The 25,045-nt window shown below is 36.1% G+C and overlaps 1 protein-coding gene and 1 long non-coding RNA gene across 3 annotated transcripts; both read left to right on the top strand.

The window, feature by feature from the left end:
* The first annotated feature begins 540 nt into the window (after positions 1-540).
* On the top strand, positions 541-4,326 carry LOC121416490. Its single transcript, XR_005970186.1, has 3 exons — positions 541-707; positions 1,809-1,936; positions 3,878-4,326. It is a non-coding gene; the product is annotated as an uncharacterized LOC121416490 (long non-coding RNA).
* A 6,203-nt stretch (positions 4,327-10,529) lies between these two features.
* On the top strand, positions 10,530-20,661 carry LOC121416968 (PHD finger protein 13-like). Of its 2 annotated transcripts, none has more exons than XM_041610506.1 (5): positions 10,530-10,688; positions 12,349-12,395; positions 13,048-13,161; positions 15,378-15,501; positions 18,454-20,661. In XM_041610506.1, exons 1-5 carry the CDS (start codon positions 10,667-10,669, stop codon positions 18,702-18,704), a joined length of 558 nt encoding a protein of 185 aa, XP_041466440.1. In that variant the 5' UTR covers positions 10,530-10,666; the 3' UTR covers positions 18,705-20,661. The 2 variants fall into 2 exon arrangements, with proteins under 2 accessions (XP_041466440.1, XP_041466441.1); XM_041610507.1 differs by lacking the exon at positions 10,530-10,688 and adding an exon at positions 10,810-10,831.
* The last annotated feature ends 4,384 nt before the right edge of the window (positions 20,662-25,045 follow it).

The following is a 25,045-nucleotide window of genomic DNA, read 5'->3' as shown; positions in this document are numbered from 1 at the left end:
CTACTATACTACTACTGCTGCTGCTGTTGCTGCTACTACTATTTCTACTATATACTACTACTTCTACTACTATACAACTACTACTACTTCCACTATATACTACTACTTCTACTACTAGATATACTACAACTATACTACTACTTCTGTTACTCCTACTCCTCCTAGTACTACTACTTCTACTACTACTACTACTACTACTACTACTACTACTACTACTACTACTACTACTACTACTACTACTACTACTACTACTACTTCTACTACTACTTCTACTACTACTACTAATACTACTACTACTACTACCACCACCACCACTATAATAATACTACCACTACTACTATACTACTACTACCACTACTACTACTTCTACCGCAATTCCCCCTATTCCAACCAAGGGCAGATCAAGGCTTTATTTTATTAGGGGGCAGTGATGTATATCAACAAAATATCTGCTTTACAAAAATAGGATCTCTAGGTCGGAGAATATACCACAGGACTTACACATTGTAGCTTACTGTTTTACAAATAAATGTTTGATAGATCATTCAAGTTTACTCTTGACTATAAAGATATTTATTTATTACATGAAATTTCAGAACGGCGCCTATATAGATGATTCTGACTGCCTAATCTCGGAAATTTAGCAATGGACTTCACATCGATGATGCAGATTATGAGCTATATTTGTGCAGTAATTTTCACTTTTGGTAAGATCTATATGTCTATCCATTATGTCAATGTTCCAGTACCTTGCTGAAATTATAGTTTTATGTAAGCTTATTGTAAAAAAATGATAATTTTTTTTTATACGCATGGTTTTACAAAAAAAATAGAAATTTTTTTGGTTATCCGGTTTTTTAGAGGATATTTTCCAATTATTTTACTATTGAAATAAATATTTAACTCAGGAGTTTGAATATACTGGATCCCTTTGTTAAATAGTTTCTGCATGGACACTATATAAATCTACTATAAAGCAGGGACTGCGAAACCGGGGGGGGGCTTCAGCACCCCTACCCCAACTTTTTCCAAAACTGTGTACAAAAATGTAAACATGATCATATGTTCCACGGTCCCTTTAAAGTATGCAACAAAAATGTAAACAAGTGGAAGTAATCAAAATATTGATAAAATGTTGTCAGCTCTGGAGTAGAAAGAATTTATTGCCGTGGGACACAAAATAATGCTTAATTTATTTTGACAAACATTATGAAGGAATCAACTGTGTTAAGGTGATTTTCTTTAGTCTTGAAAAGCCCAAAACAATTCAGCCATACCTCATTTTGAATGGGAATTAATTTTTTTCAAAAAGTGTTAAATTGACAGGATTAGACAGGTTTTCCAGAATATTTAGCTTTACTCAGTGGAATTAGTAGAATGTGAAAATCTCAGTAATTTTGCGAGAGATTAGAGCGAGTATTAGATCCACACTGCTTAGTCATCGCAATTATGAACATCACTGAGCACATATATGCGGCGTAATTGAATTCTTGCGGACATTATCAATCATATGTTGTATCATAATCAGGGGCGGATGCAGGATTTTCCAAAGGTAGGGAGCACATTTCCCACAGAAAATTTTACAACAAAAAAAAAAATAAATAAATAAAAGGTCCTCACTTCCGTATCAATGATATTTGCTCTGACTCTCAACGACTCATCAACGACATATTTAAAAAAATAATTACACATCACTTAAGTGGTGTCGGTTTACCCAACCAACAAACATGATGTCTCTTGACCAAATATTTAGTGTAAACTGTTTATATCATCTATTTCCTCTTATTCCAAATATATTTTTATTTCAGCTGCAACACTTGTAAAAGCTGACTACTGCTACCATTGTACTCATTCCATTACACACGAAGTGATGACCAGTATGGATGAGGTCTGCTCCGAGACAGGGGTACATGTGCATTGTGCCTTTGGATGTCGGGTGAGTTAATGACCCGGGGGGCCACTTACACTGACGAGTGGATACCATGCGCGACCTCCAAAACACGTAAAAAGGATGTTTTTTTCATGATAGGGCACGTTACGTACGTAACGTGATAACGGTGTCAGAAACACAGAAATGATGAAAAAAGTGTATCTATTTCGCTAGGAAAATTACGTGTTTAGGGTCGAATTTGAGGGGATGATAAAACAAAATTAAAATGTTTTTATAAAGGATGTCCTTTTTGCCCAAAAATCTTAGTGTTTAGAGTCTGATTTGCGCGAGGTGTAGAAGGTGGGGTACGAAACCAAATAAGATAAAGCCGAAGGACCCGTAACAATAAAACATTCGTGTACTTGTTTAGGGGTGCATTTCAGGGAATATTTTCCAAGAGTACGGTTTCCACTAAGTGTTGGGTTCCACACGCCAATACTTGTAAAGGGGTGCATTTTAAGAATATGGAAATTACGTGTTTAGGGTGCTTTTTGAGACCCCATGATCGAGCATGGTATCCACTTGTGAATGGAAGTGTCCCCCCCCCCGGGGTTAATGACCATCAATAATATTTAAAAAAAAAAAAAAAGAATGGATAGAGCAATAACACACTATTTTTAGGCTACCGGAAACAGTTAAAGGAGAATGAAACCTTTGGAACTAGATGGCTTGTATGAAAACATTGACGAAAGTTTGAGAAAAATCAGGAAAATGATGAGAAAGTTGTGAGCATTTGAATATTACAATCACTAATGCTATGGAGAACCTCAAATTGGCAATGCGACAAGGATGTATGATGTCACTTTTGAACAACTCTCTCCATTACTTTAGTATATATTTCACTTAAATTGCCTCTTTAATCACATCTATCAGTAGATCATGTGTTCTTTCTATAGGAGGGCGTGTAATACAGATTTCTAAAGAATACATCATAGATAAAGAGTTTGTATCACCACAAGAAAAAAGCAGAAAGAGACATTTTGAGGGTATTTTATATTTCATCAAAGGGAAAGTTGTTCACACGTGACATCACTCATCCTTGTCGCATTGCCAAAAGGAGGATCTCCATAGCATTAGTGATTGCAATATTCAAATGCTCTTAACTTTCTCATTATTTGTCCGATTTTTCTCAAATTTTCTTAGTTCTTATTCTTTGATTTATCTGTTTCGACACAAACCTACTTATTCCAAAGGTTTCATTCCCCTTTGAAAGTAGGCCTACTCCAATATCAAGCGCGCACAAAGTTCCACACTTTTTGTTTTGCCTTTGCGTGTCGTTTCTTTTGTTTTGGTACATTGTCTCACCTGCATAGCAGAGCGAGACTACTAAATTTTTAGGCGCCGCCTTTTCGACGGCGGCGGCGTCGTCAGCATCTTTAACCAAGGTTAGGTTTTTTTAAATATCATCATAACTTTCACAGTATATGAACCTAGATCAAGAAACTTACACATAACATTGAGTATTAATGAACATCCTGTCTGAGTTTCAGGTCACATGACCAAGGTCAAATGTTATTTAGGGTCAATGGACTTTGCAAGGTCAAGGAACCTTGACAAAGTGGGGGGTATTGTTAAATTGCCATCATAATTTTGAAAGTTCATGGATCTAGTTCATGAAACAAGGACTTTTACGGTCAATGAAAATATTGTTTTCATATACATGTAATATGAATTGTGTTTTTTTAATGATTTTTTCGTTTTCTGCTGCTATATTGTATCGCGGGATGCAGGCGAAACTGCCTGATAATTATATCAATAAATAACAATAATAATAATGATAATATTCATGAATAACTCAACAGTAAAGTGTTTGGTCTCAAGAAAAAAGAAAAAAAAATAAATTGACAACCCCCCCCTTAGAGTTCTTGACTATACTTGTAAATATATAATTTTAATAATGATATATAATAAATGATAATAATCATACTTTTATTGTTGGGTATACAGGTAACAAGAACATTTGACGTCCAGAAGGTGGAATCTACCATTCACCGGGGGTGTGCAACTACATCAGATTGTCAAAAGTATTTCGCAATCAAGGGGAAATCGTTGAATCTAAGTATTTGCTGCTCCGGTGATTTTTGCAACAAGCAGAAGTATGAATTGATGATATTAATAAGCTTAGTGGTAATATTTCTTAGCATCTTTTTACAATTTGTGTATAATGTATTCATGAGGCTTTTATACTTCGCATTGTTCTTGTTCTTGAGTATTATGATAACATGTTTTGCCTTGTATTATTTTCTATGAATGATTGTGACTGTTAATTTGATAGCGCGTGATAGTATAGTTTGATAGTTCGGTAGAGTTTGTGCAAATTTACGAAAGTTAAAGGTCAAGTCCATCTCAGAAAAATGTTGATTTGAATCAATAGAGAAAAATGAGACAAGCACAATGCTGAAAATTTCATCAAAATCGGATGTAAAATAAGAAAGTTTTGACATTTCAAAGTTTTGCTTATTTTTTACAAAATAGTTATAAAAAACGAGCCAGTTACATCCAACTGCATGAGAGAGTAGATGATGTCACTCTCTCACTATTTCTTTTGTTTTTTATTGTTTGAATTATACAATAGTTCAATTTTTACGAATTGAACGATTAGGGCCTCCTTGCCTGAAGCACAAAATAATTCATGAAGCACAACTTCATTTCACATGACATTGACGAGAGAATAAAAATATTTCATATTTCATATAATAAAATACAAAAAGAAATAGTGAGTGATGTCATCAGTTCCTCATTTGCATACCGACCGAGATGTGCATCATAATTTTGTGAAATGAAGCGAAAAGTCAAAATGCCATAACTTCCTTATTTTACATCCGATTTTGAAGAAATTTTTTGTGTTATGCTTGTTGAATTTTTCTCTTTTTATTCAAATCAAGTTTTTGTTGGGGTGTAATTTCAGGATTTATATAGATTATCAAGAGGCCCTGTGTCTATTTTTTTATAGTTCATTGACATCTTGCCTTATCGACACCGTCACACTTTTTTCAGATATTGTGTTTGGTTTTTATGGAATTTCCAATAATTTCATTTGTTTATTTTTATTCATTTATTTTATTTCCAGGAAAGATTATAAAAAACATGGCATATATAAAAAAATTGGCAAATACAGTAGAAATACTACAAGAGAAATGTAAGAGTTTGGCATCAGCCAATTCCTTGGGATCACCTAAAACAATTTTCTGATTGATATTGGTTGATTGATTGATGTAATGAATGAATGATTATTTGATTGTTTTATTGATGATTGATTGATTGATTGGTTGATTGAATGAATATAGACTGATGAATTGATTGATAGATTGATGATTGATTGATTGATCGATTGATTGATTGATGATTGATTGGTTGATTGATTGAATGATTGGTTGATTGATTGTTTAATTAATTTCGTTCGTCAAGTTAATAATCAGGTACGAGTTACAGTAGGTGCGTTTATCATGTTTATTACTTGTACTCATTACTCATTTTATTTACTTCACATGTAATTTTCATTGGTAATTTTCATGAAGTCGATTTCTTGTTAAAAGAAACAAATAAAACACCGTATTCCCATCATTATGGATGCATGGCCTTGGAAAACAGATTTCGCTACCGGTGGCGGGGGGGGGGGGTGCTGTGTGTGTTATTCTCCACTAGGCAGCACTCCTGGAAATTTGAGCTAAAGGACTATGCTAAAAGCAGTTTTGTAACCCCAAAATGACCTATATTTTGTGGAGAACGAAAATGACATGCATAACAGATGTGACATTTTGTTGGCTTTACATAGTTTGTGGTCAATCGGATCAATCGTAACTCTTTGTAAGACGGGGCCCTAATCTTCCAGGATGCATGCCGGGATAACTCTCCTGCCAGGGCTCTGTTGATTGCCTGCCCCCCCCCCTTGAAGATAGTGATGCCTAGGCCTTCATGTATTATGCGAGAACTTTAACACCAAAATTTGTGATAGATTATACAGTTTCTGCATTATATAATTTTGTTACATTTCAAGAGCATCAGGGGTCAAATGGGCCATATGCATGAAAAAGATTGAATATTTCACGCACAATAAGATATTCTGAATTATATTCTTCTATATTTTCATTATTCATTTTGTATATTTGCTGTTTTAAAATACTCAATCAGATGATTCTTTTCGTTCTATAACTGTGTTCGTATATTTAATTCATCTCTATCATGGTGTCATATTAATTGGATGCTTTTTTATGAATTGCTCCAGTAGATATTTTTTAAAGGACAAGTCCACCCCAACAAAAAGTTTATTTGAATAAAAAGAGAAAAATCAAACAAGCATAACAATGAAATGTCATCAAAATCGGATGTAAAGTAAGAAAGTTATGACATTTTAAAGTTGCGCTTAATGTCACAAAAAAGTTATTATTCACATCCTTGTCGGTATGCAAATGAGGAGACTGATGACATCACTCACTCACTATTTCTTTTATATTTTATTAAATGAAGTATGAAATATTCAAATTTTCCATGTTTTCTCCCTGTTGTTATGTGAAACAATGATTAATTTCACCCTACATGAGCAATTAGCATTGTTTAATACTATATAGTTCAATCAAGTTGGTCCATATTGTCAAATCTGTAAAAAATGAAATATTGTATAATTCGAACAATAAAAAAACAAAAGAAATAGTGAGTGAGTGACATCATCGACTGTCTCATTTGCATGTCACTGAGTTGTGCATATCACTAGTTTGTGAAAAAATAAGTAAAACTTTAAATGTCATAACTTTCTTATTTTACATCCGATTTTGATGAAATTTTCAGCATAATGCTTTTTTTTTTATTTTTCTCTATTTATTCAAATCAACATTTTTCTGGGGTAGACTTGTCCTTTAATATAGGCCTCAGACATCTTTCGACCATGTTTCGTTTATTTCATTTGAGCTGTTTCTCAAAAACATAATTATTCGTCTTTATTTTGTAAATTTTGTGCGCCTGTTGCCATGTTTGCAGATAAAATACCTGTTCATACTTTTTTTGGAAATAAAATGATGTTAATTATTTTGAAATCCTATATATTTTTTTACGTGCTCATATGTCCCTTGTCGTTTTTTTGTCAATTCAAGAATTCATTAAAAAGAACACAATGAGAATAATATTTCTTTATAGACAAAGAAAATAACAACCAGAACAAAGGTATTAACAGTACATTAACGATACAAACAGAGGTAATAGTAATATAATCATTGGCACATAGTTGAAACAAATCAATGCAATAAAAAAAAGTTTGTAAAAACGCTCAATATATCTTGGACCCTACCAAGGTCCTTGATATAATCAGTATAGTCACATTCCGACACAAGTCCCTTCTTCTTTCGCCTGATGCCCTACAATTCAAATCATGTATTCATATTCGTTGTTTTGTTACAATAATAATATAGGGTATACATATCCTCCTTGTTAGGTGCTCAAGGCGCTCCTACATTGCCCGGCTAAGTTAGGCGTTCATAGCGCACACAGCTTTTCAAGGAATTACTTCCTACCGGTACCCATTTACTTCACCTGGGTTGAGTGCAGCACTTGTGGATCAGTTTCTTGCTGAAGGAAATTACGCCATGGCTGGGATTCGAACCCACGACCCTCTGTTTCAAAGTCTGAAGACTAATCCACTGGGCCACACCGCTCCACATGCAACTTTATAAACAATGGATTAAATGTCAATCAAGTGGCGTACCCGTAGATGGGGCAAGAATTTTTCACGACCAATAAAAAAAAGAAAAGAAAACGGAAGAAAAGGAGAGAGAATGGTGAAATATGATATAATTTTCTGAATATTGTGTCAAAATATATCACAATACTGAAGTTTTTTAAACAAAACATAAATAAAGTTAAGAAAAGTTTTGCTCGCAACTTTTAAAAATTTTACGGGATACACCATTATCTAGCCCCTAAAAAAATATTTGCTCATTATACGCCACTGTGTCATTTGGAAAGAAAATAAATGTTTTCTCTATTCATAATTATGTAGGCCTATTTGTGTTTTCTTTTCCACTGCCCCTTAGTTCTCTGCGATTTTTACCTCTGTCATTTATTAATAATAATAAATCATAATTACAAATATATAACGATGGTATAACATCAAACATACATAATGATCAAATTACAAAGGTGACAATAGATATAGACATAATTTATGTAAACAATAACAAACAAAATTTAAAGCAAATGCCAGTTATCGTAAGCCGAAAGCTTGAAATAATAGCAGCCACTACTGCTACTCGATCTGCAACTTAAACCCCTGTCATCTTACTCTACAGTGCGTATCAAAATAAAGTTTACACGTAGAAAAAATCCTGTGAAATTGTACATTTGGAATATCCTGAAGATTTTTCCACATTTTAACATTGGTACAGATCCATTTAATCAAATGACGATATAACTGTCGAAAAATATTTCCGCTTGAGTGAGCACCACTTACTTTTGAAAAGCTGGTGAAAAATCAATTGCGCAGAATTTTGAAATAGTTATGCAAATAAAAGTAGACATTAATCATGAAGAACACGTGGAATTTAGCTAGTGAAATTGATTTGAAGATCTCTTTAACTTTTTAAAACTTGTTTCCTTGCCCAAAACCCTCCGAAGAGTGCATTGCGCCCCATCCCACTTCCCCATACACCGAGGCCATCGTGACGATATTTGCTTTACACTGAGCTGTGATTTACATGAGGTAACTTAGGCTTGATTTTCATTGTGTTAATCATTTCCAAGCTTGGGAAAAGTGTGGAGAAACAAGTATTAAATGAAAAATGAAATGTAAACCCACTTTAAATGATAAAAACTTAGTGAAAAAATGCTAGAGATGTCTGATTTTAACTTTTCTTTAGATTCAGTTATGTCCTCAGATCCACCTGGCACAAAAATGGTAAAGGTTGTGCTTACTAAGTGTTGAAATTTCAATTTAGGTGGAAAATTGTTACAAAATGGTTGAACGTATCCGTTTTATTTCAACTGACTGAAAGTGCAAGGGAAATGTAAGAGAAATGTTTCGCAAGGTAAGTTTGATTTCGCCCTTTCCCCTTTACACAGCGTGAAAACGAGCATTTCTGCGCAAACAGATTTCTGCGAGCTTTACAAAAATGGACAGTGCTCACTCAAGTGTAACATTCTGTCAAAACTTTTACTTTCATGTGATAGATGAGACCCTAACCCAAGATTATATGTCAAAAAATTACCCACATGTTGTATATTTTTTAATTCCCAGAGCTTTTTCAAAGTGTACACTTTTTTTTGATACGCACTGTAGAATGCCATTTTCCCTTGCGCCGCATTGAAAGGGTACGTGCTCCGGGTTGAAAATAATTAGACTAATTTTTACTCAAGCAAAACGCTCACCATTACCTGATAACAAGAAAACAAATGAATTGAAGAAAAAAATACAATTGAATAAAATTTCATTTGGCCTTGAACATGTTGAGTTGGCATGGTTTATTATTCTGTGCTTTGGTCAAGTTGGTCATTATTTTTTTTATTGTTCTATCTGTATAAAAAAAACCCGTAGGCCTATATATAATTCAATCCCGGGGGGGCCACTTCCATTCACGAGTGGATACCATGCGCGACCATGGGGTCTCGAAAAGCACCCTAAACACGTAATTTCCATTTTCTGAAAATGCACCCCTTAACAAGTATTGGCGTGTGAAAACCTACCCTTAACAAGTATTGGAAACAAAACGATACTCTTGGCAAATATTCCTTGAAATGAACCCCTAAACAAGTACAGGAATGTTTTATTGTTACGGGTCCTTCGGTCGTCGGCTTTACCTTATTTGGTTTAGTACGACCCCAACTTCTACACCTCGCTCAAATCGGACTCTAAACCCCTCTAAACACGAAGTTTTGGGGCAAAAAGGACATCCTTTATAAAACATTTTAATTTTGTTTTATCATCCCCACATATTCGACCCTAAGCACGTAATTTTCCTAGCGAAATAGATACCCTTTTTTCATTATTTTTGTGTTTTTGACACCCTTATCACGTTACGTACGTAACGTGCCCTATCGTGAAAAAGACATCCTTTTTACGTGTTTTTTTGGTCGCGCATGGTATCCACTCGCCAATGTAAGTGGCCCCCCCGGGAATTCAAACAATACTATAGGGAGATCATCAACTATTTCACTAGCATCTGTCATGCATAATATCTGTTTTCTGATAAAGAAGGGAAATTTAAAAATGTCATAGCTTTCTTTAATATCTTACATCCGATTTTGATGAAATTTTCAATATCTTTCTTGGGTGGACTTGATCACTGAGCGACATGCATATGCCCATAGCTCTTTTTTTTGTCTTTCTTCCCTTTTTCCTCTTTTGGGTATTTTCTAACCTAGTGTTTTCCCTACCTTTTTTTCCATTTTATAGTCATTGAAGTGGATAGGGCGGTCTTAGCTCCTCCCCCCATAAAAGATATAGGCCTCCCCATATCTGAATTTAAAAAAAGTCACCTTGCTTGCAATGCATCCAAATTCACTCGAACTGTGCAGCGGAATAAAAATTAAGATTTACCCCTCTAATGAATAATGGAATCGTCGAATGTCATTACGGATGCAAATGAGATTACGGGTCACGCCCTTTGAACTCGATCAATTCAATTGAAGCGTATTGTTGAGGTTTTTGCTGTCAATTTTGCGAGAGTTGGAACGTAAAACGTCGAGAAAAGGTCTGTTTTTGGATGATCTCCCGATTAATTTGTTGATCTAATAGTAAAACAACGACCAGACATGTCTACTGATCTCCTTTCTGGTAAGTCCTGGTATTTTTCTAATCTAATACAATTGAAAACAGCATTTTTATGCCCTGTCGTCGGACTGATTTTTCGCCTTATTTCGGTCGTCTCAATGGCTCTTGCGTGTATAACGGTTCGGCGTCCCTGTTGAAAAAGTGAAGTTAGTGAAAAGGAGAGACCATATTTTGCGTTGTTTTCTCGCTTTTCACAACTGTGTATCCTTAGAAGCTACCCGAATCTTGAAAATCAAATATTTTAGCTACATGTTCCTACTAAATTTATTGTGTGATGCATGATAGATAATTTATATGCAGTGTTTTTCTTTGATCATGTTGGATTATTATGGGGTATATTTTCGACAGTCGTGCAGCTGCAGCCTGCCTGCGCGCTAGGCCTGATCTGACTGAGTCTGAGGTTGAGAGAGGTAAAATAAAAAATAAAAAACGGTTCGGCGTCCCTGTTTTGAAAAAAAGAGAGATAAAATCGTGAAAAGGGAGACCACACGCGTGTGGCTGGATGGTAAAGACACACGCGTGTGGCTGTATACACTGCCGTGTGTCTTTACCATCCAGCCACACGCGTGTGGTCATGGTGGTTATATGGCAGAACACCTATCTGTGGATACCGCCACACGCCGCCAGTAATAACAGTAAAACGCGTATGTAGGTCTGACCGTCTATATCACGATCAAAATAACCTCATTTCTTCATTAAATTCTTACATTCTAAACCACTCTGATTTCTTTAAATCGTTTCAATTTCATTCTCACCGTCTTCTTTCCTTGCTTTTCTTGTCTTGTTACAAAAGGCCGCCTGTTAAATAGCAAATTTCCACACTTTTTCTACTTGTGTCGATTCTCTACTGACTCTAGGCTATGTGCGCGTACGTGCGTACGTACGAAACTCAGGATTCGTGCATGCACTACCAAGACGTACAACTAAGTTATGAATATTCATAATTCGTACCAAACGTAAACCCAAACTGTGTATGTCTACTACTGCGCTGCGCTAACGCTGTATGGGTCTGCCACCGCGAAGGAAGCCAGAATCGACACAAGTAGAAAAAGAGAATTTGCTGTTAAACAGACAACCGTTTGTAACAAGACAAGAAAAGCAAGGAGAGAAGACGGTGAGAATGAAATTGAAACGATCTAAGGATATCAAAGGGGTTTAGAATGTAAGAATTTAATGAAGAAATGAGGTTATTTTGATCGTGATATAGACGGTCAGACCTACATACGTGTTTTACTGTTATTACTGGCGGCGTGTGGCGGTATCCACAGATAGGTGTTCTGGATATAACCACACGCGTGTGGCTGGATGGTAAAGACACACGCGTGTGGCTGTATACACTGCCTTTTTTTTAATTTCTCCTCGACACCAACACTACAAGACGGCTCGCTATCGTGCAGCCACCATTAGGCCAGGGGTTAACATTATGACAATGCGAAATCCCCCAAAGGGGCTCATCGATATTTGTCTAAAATAAAAAGAACTGGACATGCTGGACCAAAATAAACATTTGTTTTTTCGCCCATGCCTTTCATACTGCGACGTCCGCCTGCTTTTCCCACTGAAGTTTAATTGGAAAGATTATGAAAGGAGTATAGTTTAATATAGCAAATGAGAGCATTGTCAATGTTAGTGATGCAAGTACTTTTCTTTCTTTTTTTCACAGCTCCCATTGCGTCGAGGGGGATGAAGAAGCCAAAAGCAGAGAAAGAGGTAAGTTTGTTAACATTTACACTTTTTAGACCTCAAAATAAGCCATGTCAGCCCTCCCTTTTCCTTTTTACATTCTTTGCTCAACTAGCACTATTTTGTCTATTTTATTGTCAGTATAAAACCTGTTCGTATGGTCATTTAAAGAATTGTTTTTTTTTAAATGCATAGTTCTCATTTTCACTTTTCAGTCCCTCTAAAGTACTTTGCTGTTTTTGTTGGTAATCAATTTGTCTAATTTAAGTAATTACATAGAAGGATTATTGCATACATATCTACCCTACAGTAAATTCTTACAATGTTAATTCTGTAATGAATGGCAATAACATTGAACATGTAGATTTATGATGCAGATCTCCTTAATCTCCTTCAGCAGGCCCGATGGTTAATATCTTAATATCATTGATGTACATTCTCATTCACTTTTCACAAGACTCTAGAATTACCTTCCAAGATATATGCGACTTTCTCCTTCTTTGGAAGTATTAAGAAACACCTCAAGACTCTGCTTTTTAATCAATAATATTTACATTTGTATGTATTACTTAGTTATAATAATTATTTATTCCATCATTGTGTAAAGCGCTGTGAAACGATGATATATTGTAAGAGTGCTATATGATTATCATTTGAATCTATACTCATATTCTATTAGGATTTGGTGGCCAAACAGCCTGTCCTGACTGATTTCAGTACGTTCTGTACGTGGGTTCTTGACTATGAAGCATCCCTACACAACGGAGACATACCCTATGTTCCTAAAACACCGGTAAGCATTATCCTGTTGTACAGTAGACTATTCTCAGCCAAATTTGGAAAGATTTGTACACTGTATGGTCTGAAGTAGATTAACTACAAATTTTTTAGAAGCACTTGCCCTGTCAGGCAGGTAAATTTTTAAATAGTTTGAATACTTTCCTGAAAAAATCCTTGATAAAAAGTTTTACTTCTTCAAAAGAAAATATTATGGTTTTAGAAAACATTGACTTTTTTCTCTCTTTTGACATGAACTGATGTACCTTGTTCTTGCATTTGTGTTTATATAAAGTGATTTTATCTTGCCCGCCATGACCAAATTTAGGGTCGGTATATCATATCGACCCTAATTTTGGTAATTCTACTGTGAGAATTTTGCTTGCATAATTTGGGCAAGTAGTTTTGGTCTTTACTTCAAAACCCTTGCCCGACTATAACTTTTACATGCCCTGGGCAATCTGGCAAGTGCTTATGTAGCATCCTGTTAACATGTCAGGTACTGGTAACTAAGTGGTTCCATCCATGACAATGCTCCGGCGACAATACCTCCCCTATTAATTCTACACCCTTATCAAATCACTAGAACTTAAACCCTGGATTACACCGTACCCTTCCCTACAAGTAAATCTCATGTACATAAAACCCTCTTACAGCCCCATCCATACAGGTACATCTTAGATGAAATAGCGCCTGGAGCAATTGTGGCAGGAGCCAAAGTTTTGTCACCTTTGATTTTGCCCATTATAGTTGAATCTATTGGGACTGCTTATTAAAGTCCACCTTACATTAGTTGTGAAATCCCAAGGTTGAAGAGATTTTTGCAGGTTAGCCATTTAAATCTGCTGATTTGAATGTATTAGTTGTGAAATCCCAAAGTCTAGGCCTTTTTCAGATGAAATAATGCAAACACATCTTAGTTTATTTTTTATTTTTATATTTTTTTGGCCAGAGTTGAAGAGATTTTTGCAGATTAGCCATTTGAATCTGCTATATTTAAATGTATTAAAACTTGGTTAAGGGATTGAATAATGGAAGGAAATATTTCATATTGATTGGCAAATTTTGATCATAAAGCACCTAAGAATCGGTGTCTGCCAAGGCTCAAGTTAACCCTTGTCACCAATGATGATGATAAATGATTGTAAAGTAAACAACAAAAAAATGTCTGAGGGCTTTATTTCTGTGAGAGTTGGAGTATGCTGAAGAGAAGTTTCAAGTGGCTATCTAGAGAATTGATTCATGGATAGATTTTCACTTTTGAAGGGTTTTATTTTTTCTCAACCATACAGTAATGAGTATTCTTTGAATGCCAAAGATATATATTTTAAACATTTTCTCCATTTATATAAAGTATGATTGAACTGTGCATATACATGTATATAGATCATGTTGAAATCTAAGTGCCATACAGCAAGTTCTTTGAAAACTGACACATCTATTTAATCCACTTCCCTCGAAATCATGAATATTCATTTTCAATAGGTCCTTATTTACATATGACTGGTCTTTTCAGTGCACTCACCTCCCTTATCATATTGACTTTGAGAGAAGATAGCAAAGAAGACTGGTAACTTGTCTCGATGTCTATTGTAATTCCATATGCTCATTAGGTATGATGGAGTTGTGTTTATGCACCACTCTGTTTACCAAGAGCTCTCCCACGCACTGGGTCATGCTTTCCATATTTGGGATTGGGGGCATGACATCACAGAAAAGATGGAACAGTTCATTTTCTTGATAGGGGTGTAAGATGAAATGATAGTAGGGGGTGAAATATTGATTATATATTGGTGCAGAGAAAACTATGCATGTTTTATTGGTAATCTTTATTGTTTGTATATTCATTTAAAAATACATGAATTAATTTGTTATTAATGTATTTATTAATTTATTTATTTATCTATTTATTTATTCATTTATTGTTTTTACTGAATTAATTATTTATTTATGTTTGTATTTATATTTATTCATTCATTTTGTTTATTATTTTCATTATTCATTGTAATGTTATATACTTATTTTAATACATATAATGAATTAATGTATATGAATAAATAGATTGATAAAAATGACCAAATCAATTTTAGAGAATGGTCCAATAAATGTATATTTTATATATAAATTTAATTAGAAATATTAATTTTTAGCAAGTGATGACAAATTGTCATCACATTGACAAAGCATCAGTTTAATCCAAATTAATGAGCTAAAAACATTTTTTCTTTTCAGGAACGTGTAAAGAAGAGAAGCATTAGTCCCTTAGACAGTGAGGGTAATAGCATAGGAAGTGGAGCAGATTCAGATATCAGCCCAAGAGAAAGATATTCCAAGAAAGGAAAAATGTCAAATATACGTAAGTTCATCACTTTTTAAAGGGAAGCTCCAGGCTGAACATGTTTATATCTTAATACATAGAGTAGAATTCGTTGAGCGAAATGCCGAAAATTTCATTAAAATTGGATAACAAATAATAAAGTTACTGAACTTTAAATTTTAGCAATATTTTGTGAAAACAGTCATTATGAATATTCATTAGGTGGGCTGATGTTGTCACATCTCCACTTGATCTTTTGTATTTTATATATGAAATTATGTATATGAAATTAGGTTTATTCAAGTTTTCTTCATACTTGTGTGAATAATATGGCTCCCTTGTAATTAAATAAGTTGCAGCAATAAATATCTACATTGTAATGCACTAAATCAGTTGTCAATCCAATTTTTTTAGTTCTTGGAGAGGAAATTTTGAATAAATTTAGTTTCATATAATAAAATACAAAAGAACAAGTGGAGATGTGACATCATCAGCCCACCTAATGAATATTCAAAGCAACTGTTTTCACAAAATATTGCTAAACTTTAAAATTCAATAACTTTGTTATTTGTTATCCGATTTTGATTAAATTTTTGGCATTTTGCACAGTAAATTCCACTCTATGTATTAAGCCATAAATACTTTCAGCCCGGACCATCCCTTTAATAGTTCTCTTACTCTTCCAGGATCCAGAGTAGGCATGAAATGTGAAAATACCTGTCCGTTTACACCAATGAAGAAAAACTGTGAACAGGGGCTATCCCGGGGGGGGGTCTCCACATGGACTGCTACCCACCCGTGTCCGACATCCTCAGAAATGCACCCTAAATGGCGTAACCCATGAGAAAAGCCACCCTAAGTGGCGTGAACAGGGAAATCCCCTAATTTGATACCTGTGGATAATGTGTGCTGCCTAGTATAGAGCCAGGTGTAAGAGACTAGCTACATGTAGGACTGTACGGGGGTAGCTCTCAAAAGTGCTGCTTTCCTTGCGCGCGCCGGCGTGTGCAAGGATTATTTTGTATCCTTTAAAATCGCTTTTCATGGTGTTTGTGGCTTAGGTCTGCTCCCGGGTCTCCTCAAATTTGCACCCCTAAATGTTGTAATTTTCCTAACCTAATTAGCAACCCTAAATGGCGTGAAGAGAGAAAGAAAAGGCTACCCTTATGGGCGATTTACTAGCGAATGGTGCCGAAATGCAGCCCTTTTGACTCCGTCTGAGTGCCTGAAACGGGACCCTTTTCGACACTTTTTCTGGAAGCGGGGGCGTAGCAGGGCATGTGGAGTGTGACCCACCCCTCCCCCGGGGGGGGGGCTATTTGCCTGGTTTATGATAGATTACTGCAATGATGACATCACATTTTTTTTCTTTTCAGCATTTTTGATACCATAGTTTGGTAGAGCATGATGAAAAAACCCACTACCAGAATTTGGTGGGACTCGGTCCACGGTGGCCCTAGATACGACCTCATGAATTCATACATAATCAGCCCCACTGAAGTCAATGTACACAGGTACATTAAATGTATTGACTTCAGTTGGGATGATTATGTATTCATGAGGTCGTATCCTAGGGCCCCATGGACCGATTCCCACCAAATTTGGGTGGGGGGGGGGGTCATCATGCTCTACCAAAATCATCAAACACAGATGACTTCACACTTTGGTATTCTATATCATTTTGTGTACAAGTAGTTGGTCCACTTCTCACATGGTCAAATCATATGACCTATGAAAAACAATAAGGTCTGCTACATCTGTGCATCTTGAAGCCTCTATTTGTTTGACAATCGTTTCTTGGATGTGAATTTCAGTTTTCTGGAGTTCTCTGATCTTACAAAACGTTTCCAAACGAGCAACAAAACGTATGCTTTGAAACATTGGTTGTGGGTTTGAATCCCAGCATAATCGAATCCCGGCATGAACCCCCCCCCCCCAAGAATTTGATCCACATTGTGATTCACTCAATCCAGGTGAGGTGAGCAGAAACCTGGTGGGTGTTTCATAAAGCTGTTTGATTAGGCTACGATTGACTTAACGCACGACTGGTAACCCTTTATTGTAGTACATGATATATCCCTATGTAGCTGATGTTGCACTTAGGAACATGTTCCAGTGGTCATGCGTAACTTTACAAACAGCTTTATGAAACGCCCATCAGGTGGGTGTTTCATAAAGCTGTTTGTAGGCTACGATTGACTTAACGCACGACTGGTAACCCTTTATTGTAGTACATGATATATCCCTATTGGCTATGTAGCTGATGTTGCACTTAGGAACATGTTCCAGTGGTCATGCGTAACTTTACAAACAGCTTTATGAAACGCCCATCAGGTGGATGTTTCATAAAGCTGTTTGATTAGGCTACGATTGACTAAACGCACGACTGGTAACCCTTTCTTGTAGTTCATGATATATCCCTATTGGCTATGTAGCTGATGTTGCACTTAGGAACATGTTCCAGTGGTCATGCGTAACTTTACAAACAGCTTTATGAAACGCCCATCAGGTGGGTGTTTCATAAAGCTGTTTGTAGGCTACGATTGACTAAACGCACGACTGGTAACCCTTTCTTGTAGTACATGATATATCCCTATTGGCTATGTAGCTGATGTTGCACTTAGGAACATGTTCCAGTGGTCATGCGTAACTTTACAAACAGCTTTATGAAACGCCCATCAGGTGGGTGTTTCATAAAGCTGTTCGTAAGATATGAATGACCTTACACAAGACTGGTAACACTTTCTCATGCCAAGTGATATCCCTATGTAATTGAGTTAGGACCTAAGATCATTCATGTTCCAGTCATGCGCAAAGTTGTGCGTAACTTTACGAACAGCTTTATGGAACACCCATCTGGAAGGAATTGAAACACTACAATAGTGCTGAGAGACTTCTGATGAAGAACATGTAAGTGACAAGTGCTGTGTTTTTAGCAAGTATAATTATTTGATTCTGTAAGATTGTATTGTGTATTTTGTTTTGTTCCAGGTGAGAAAGACGAAGACTGGAACCTTATCACCTGCTTCTGCAACAAACCCTTCGCCGGCCGTCCCATGATCGAATGCAGCGAGTGCATGACTTGGGTCCACCTGTCCTGTGCCAAGATCCGTAAAACGAACGTGCCAGACATCTTCATTTGCACTCAGTGTAGAGACACTCGAAGCAGTATCCGCAAGTCAAACAGGCAGCGGGAGCCGAAGAAACAGTTCTCAGAGCTATACGGTCCCGGGGAAAGTTAGCGGGGCGAAAGGTCTGATTTTTATCCTGAACATGGACAGGTTAAAACATTGTAAGATTTTGTTGAGACAGTGTATCTGTGAGGGGGACAAGAGGCCATTAATGGTTGGTCACAAAATGGTCTGCTTACGATCCCTCAGCATGGTTGTACGCAAGAGGATCTTCAACGGTATTATCTATCCAAGAAACAATTTTGCCAAGAGGTGGACATATGACCATTGACACTTGGCTGCAAGCCGTTATTCCGCAGAACAGCTGCTCTCCTTGTGGGATGAACGTTTAGGAACCTTCAACAGTTTGATCTTGTCAAGAAACAATGTTACCAAGAGGTGGACATAGGACCATTGATGTTCAGTTCCAGGTCGATATTCTGCAGAACAGCTGCTTTCCTTGTTGGATGAACATGTAGGAACTTTTGCGTCAATAATCTTACAAAAAACGGTGTTGCCAACTGGTGGAGAAATTACCATTGGTGCTTGGTAACAAAAAACGTTATTATGCAGAACAGCTGCTCTCCTTGTGGGATGAACGTTTAGGAACCTTCAACAGTTTCATCTCTCCAAGAAACACTTATTTTTCATAACAATATTGCGGAGAGGTGACCATTTATGTCCAGTCACAAACAGTATTCTACAGTACGGACCTTGTGGCTCTCGATGAGTGGGCGGGAATCTCCCAAAAGTTTCACCTGTTAATATGCTTTTCACACTACACATATTTCCCTGGGTTCAGCTTTATAGCCCACTGCGTTTTCACACTACGTTTCAGCGAAGTGGGCTAGCACAGTAAATAGTACAGTACTATGTATCTGGCCCTGCTAAAAAGCAGGGTTACATGTAGCTGGCTTATTGCGGTGCTGGCACCACAATTGCGGTGCTAAGAGTTGCAGTGTGAAAAGAAAACGGGCTAAGCATTAGCCAATCGCAGAAGCCGAAATTGCATGTTAATCACGCTCTGTGTGGCAAAATCATCATTCATGAGCTGTGCAAGATTCCGCGGTATTTTAGGAGTTCATATGGCCGGGGGGGGGGGGGATCTCGGCCGTGGACAACGCAATCGCGCCGAAAATTGGCACGCTAAACAAATAGTGTGGGGTTAAGCAAGACAGTGTGAAACCAAAAAATAGATAGTATGGGGTTAAAGACAATCCGGGGTCAAGGATAGTATGGGGTTAAGGAATCTCACGACTGCTGATGGTTTTCTTGCTCAACTCACTAGAAGTGTATCTCTGCCTGCCTAGGCTACCGAATACCCAGTACAACTCCCTCAGCTCCCCCAGGAGAATGACTCACTGGGCTGAACCTGATTCTCTCTGCCGAGGAAAAGCAGTGTGAAAAGCATATTACCAAACTTTTTTTCAAACAATGTTACCAAGAGGTGGAGAAATGGTCAAGTCGCTCAACAACGAGAGACATGCACAACATCCCACGAAAGAGGGTCAGAACGTCAGAAGTAACAATTTTCTTGTAATATCAAACGATAATGTTTTATGCGATAATTAATGCACTATACAAGAACAGTATCATCAGGTTAGATGTCATCATTATTAGAGTCAGATACTGATAGCAAACTGTTTTACCTCTCTATTCTCACATTCATTTAATTCATTTTTTTTCTTGCATTCTTGAGAGAGATACTTGTAGATAAATTTACTAAAAATACTTCACACAGTATATTTTTTTGCCCATTCTCTCCTTTATAGTACAAGCAGAGCTGCCAATTTGTATGGATTTTCAGTATTTAGTACTGAAAAAAAGAAGAATACTGATGGTTTCATGCAAAATACTGATTTCTGAATTTTCGGTTTGATGTTTGTCCGATTGTATTTCTTTGAAAATACTGATTTCCTCACCAAAATACTGATATTTCAGCTTTAAGAATACTGAAATGTTCTCGCTCAGGTTGGCAGCTCTGTACATGTAGAATGGAAGTCTTTCATGGTGCTTCTCTAGTGCTGTTAATGCTCAAACTTTTTGTTTTGTTTTGTATATTGTATAATGTTTTCAAATATCCCTGAAAGAAATAATTTGTATAAATCTTTTACTTCAACTTTTATAGAAATAATGAAAATTCATTGGACATTGTAATGATTGTATTGAAGTATTAAAAAAAAATGAGTGAAATGTTTATGGTGGGTTTTATTTTCAAGGAAGTACATGTACAGAACTTCTAAGTTGATAAATTGATTCAGAAAGTCAATTAACCATGCAATATTTCATTACATCATTTTGACAAAAAGGTGACAATTCATGAAGAATGTTTGTGATTTTCTCCCTATCGCTTCACAATCATGCCTAATACATTTAACTCACATTTTATCAGTAGAATTACATATATCTAGGTAGTCACTCTGACGATACGCAGTATTTATTAAAAGCAGAAGAAATAGAGAACAATATGGGTGAAGGTTTATGAAAATCCTACCAAAAATAATCATTTTTAAAGTTTTTTATTTTGTGACGTCACATCCAAGCAGTTCGTCCATATGGCCATTTTCTTAAAATAGGAGTAATTTTTTCTCTGCAGAGGATATACTGTATCATCAGATACAATGTCCCCTTCCAGAAGAAAAAAAAAAATTTTATCAAAAAAGGATTTTGGGGAACTTACATTGCATGATGAATGGTGGAGCTGGTCGCGTATGATATCGCAAATTAATATCTTTAATTATTCACAACTCTCTTCTTTTTTCTTGATTTTCATTGAATCACTTTGAATATTTTTTTTCTCTAAATTTGATGTTTTTATTAAAATCATTAAGGGAAAGCTTCCCTTTGTGAAGCTACACATGTAGAGTCCCCAGTTTTCAGTTTCCTGAAATTCAAATGTTCTATTGTTAAGAGGTCTGTGGTCCGTTCTCTAAAGGGTGGGGTTGAAACGCAAAATAATAAAGGAAAAACTAGTCCCAAATACGGAAAATCCATTGGTTGGAAGTCTTATTGCGTTTCACTTTTGGAGATGCGTTCCATCGCAGCACTTTCTGTAGTAGACCAAAAGCTTCGGTCTCTGTTATGTTGGTTGTTTTGCTGAACTACGTTGGCTCCACTCACCAAATACAGAGACCGAAGTTCTAGCGCGATCTGTACAGGGGACTCAATGGCCTATGTTTATGTACTTAAGCTCGGATAAAAAGGGGGAGTGAAGTTGCGCGACAACCGAAGTAAGTCACTGTTTTTCCCCATTTAAGTTTATTTTTTTCCCGTTTTAGTGCATTTCAGGCCAAAACAGAATGATAATCTCTATTTTGGTTTTCTTCAATATTTTAATGAAATGAAGACAAAAATCAACGTGCCCCATGGGGGGGGGGGATTTGCATTGTTCACCCCCTGTTGCACCCCCTAATGGTGGCTGCACGATGGCGAGCAGTAAGTGTACAAGGAGAAATTAAAAAAAATGTTGCAAAATTCCTTGAAATAGACAGAGCTCTGTCAGCTGTCTATTTCTGTAGCAGCCTTGAAATCTCTGCAGTTGAACAAATTGCTTCACAGCGTATCCACAGTTATGGAAAATCCTCATTGAGTCGGGGAATTCAGAAAATTTGTGAAAAGTCATGGAATTGCATTTACCTCTTGTCTTGTATGGCAACTCTCATACTCTGTGATTGGTGTTCATGATTTGCCCCAGTTTTGTGATGTTCCAAATTCTACATAACTCCCGGGATGTCCCGGAAGTCATGGAAAGCAGCAATTTAGTCATGAAAAAAAGATATTTGTGGGAACCCTGCCTTAGCATCCATTTGTCTTGTTCATATTTCTTTGAAGAGTTCAAACATTTATATGCCTCATTTGTTTCAGGGGAAGAGTATGGTTTTCTAATGCTTTGGTGCATCATTCTATGAATTGATGTTGCCTGTATTTAAGTTCAATTTCTGTTGTGCTATTAACATTGATAAATAAGCTTCAGCTGTGGACGCAGGATCTTCTGTTCCTCTATGTCCAGCTCCTGGTAATATACAGTGATGTCTGAAGAATTGGCACAGTCTTACGCCACCACAAATCAATCCTGTTCAATTTGTAAAACACCCGTAGACTCCAATACATGCTCAGGAAGATTGTTCCATAAGTTACAGATTCTCAGAGTATAAAACTCTTTTGTGTATTCGGATTAGTGGTAATCTTTGTGTAGATTTGTAATTTGTTATTTTAAAATCTTTTATCATGCTCAAGTTCAAAACGCAGAAGTTATGGGGTAGCGTTTTTGGCAGTTTTAAATTATCACAAAACTTTTATTTTAGTTTTGTAATGCGAGACTAAGCCATTCAGTAACGCACAATATCATGTAGTAGTACAGGGGAGCTTTTTACGAGTGGAAATCACATAAGCTATCAATATCCTTGCATCTGATTGGACCAGAACAAATTCGTCAGTGAAAAGTGTTATCTGTTTCATGAAAAACTCCCCAGTTGTATAAATTGTATAAGTCTATGGCCCGTATTCTGAGCTCGGGTTTAAATTAAATCCTGGTTTAAAATTGTGGTTTAAGTATGGATAGCCAATCGTTGCACAAATCTTTATTAGAACAATTTCAATTTATTAACTCATATGACACTCAAATCATTCATAACTGCTGGGAAGTCATTTGTAACTTACGAACAGCTTTATGAAATGGGGCCCAGGCCTTATTCTGTGTCTGATATTAATGGTTAAAGTGGAATTAGTTCGTTCAAAGAAATTGTCAAATAGCTTGAGTACATAGGCGCGGAAGCGGGGGGATGTGTCCCCCCTAAATTTCAGTAGGGGGGGGGACGATCCTCCCTAAATTTTTAGCTGATGGCCTTTTTCCTTTTTTTTTTTTGCTTGTCAATTTTTTTGCCTGTGTCCCCCCTCAATTTTTTTTGGCTTGTCAAAAAATTGTGGTGGTCCCCCCTAAAATTTTTGGCGTCCGCTGCCAATGCTTGAGTATCTTCATTTTCAAATGTATTTTTACTTCAAAATCCTTTTTTTCTTACAAAAGGATTAGTCAAGGTATTGGACAATTTCTTTATACTACTTTACCTTTAACTGTTCAAATGAAACATGGAATGAATGCTAGCAAATACTTAAAAGGCCACTTTCATTGAAACCGTTACGGTATATAACAATAACATGCATGTATATATGCAATCCACACAAATTTCAGATGATCTTCAACTTTTGCAAATGATGGTATTTTTAAATCATGATTGAGATTCCATCGAAAGAAACATTTTGTTAATTTTTCTGGGGGGGGGGGGCATTTTTTTGTTCAGATCAGTACCCCTTCTTAAAAAATTGTTCATTTTCAACCATGTATACATTTGATCTGAAGTCAATAATTCACTGCATGTACATGTGTTCTAAATCTTAAACATTTTCCTAATAACGGCATGTACTGTGAAAGGAGCATTTGAAATACATTTGTACAAATTTGTTTTTTAAATTGTATGTCATCATGTAAAATGGTATGTAAATTAAGATTTTGAATTTTAAATATTGTACAGAAATTATCTTATCTCAATATTATGGGGGTCTATTTCCAGTGGTCTTGGTATGGAACTGCCGTTTATATTTTGTTGCATTTTCATACTTAAATTACCATGAAAACTGTAAATACAAAAAAATACTTGTATATGACTCTTGTATAAAACAACAGAAGTGAATTTTCTCTTTAAAATGTATGTAGAATTTAATAAATTATATGAATTCAGTTTTTATTTTTGATGTGTTTCTTTCATACGATGTTTTGAAATCGTAGAATTAGGACTTCAGAAGACATAAAATTTTGAAACAATACTGGAGACACATGAAAGAGGGGGGAGGGGCACCCTTTAATTTTTCAAATTACAAAAAAAGAGAAGAAAAGGGAGAAAATAATGAGAAATGAATGATAGAATGAAATATACGAGAGGTCCTACTATTTAATTGAGAATAAAAAATGTCACCTGAGGTCATCTTGCTCCCCCCAACTGGCATACAGGGGGGGGAGGGGCTTGGACCCTAAAAAGAATCATGACCAAGAAAGGAAGAAGTGAAAAAGGAAAGGAAAATGATTATATCAACTTTATAACAAGATTTTTGTATTAAAAATGTCTTCTGTTTTTTGTTCACTCACTTGCAGCTTTGAGGAAATTTGTCTCATACACGCCCTTAAAATTTTGTTTCATTAGGCTACTACCCTCTCTATTAACAGGCATCTCTGCAATGGTATGTATAGGGTCCCTGCTCTTAAAAAAAATAACAAAGGTAAGATCAACGAGAGAGTGAAAATGCCAGGGGCGGATCTAGCTTTCGCCAATAGGGGGGGGGTCGAAAAATATTTTCATCAATATTTTTCTCGATTGGCCGCTATAATGTGATTTTTGATGGTTTTTCAGGGGGTAGTCCTA

Source organism: Lytechinus variegatus, chromosome 6, assembly GCF_018143015.1.
Source record: "Lytechinus variegatus isolate NC3 chromosome 6, Lvar_3.0, whole genome shotgun sequence".
Taxonomy (NCBI): Eukaryota; Metazoa; Echinodermata; class Echinoidea; order Temnopleuroida; family Toxopneustidae; genus Lytechinus; species Lytechinus variegatus.
Note: the sequence above shows the minus strand (reverse complement) of the source record. Positions and strands in the feature narration are given on the sequence as shown.

Excerpts from the sequence above, each read along its gene's own strand:
- LOC121416968 (XM_041610506.1), top strand. The coding sequence starts at position 10,667 with ATGTCTACTGATCTCCTTTCTG. Across the intron at positions 12,396-13,047 it reads AGCCAAAAGCAGAGAAAGAG|GATTTGGTGGCCAAACAGCC; the intron begins GTAAGTTTGTTA and ends ATATTCTATTAG. Across the intron at positions 15,502-18,453 it reads AGGAAAAATGTCAAATATAC|GTGAGAAAGACGAAGACTGG; the intron begins GTAAGTTCATCA and ends GTTTTGTTCCAG.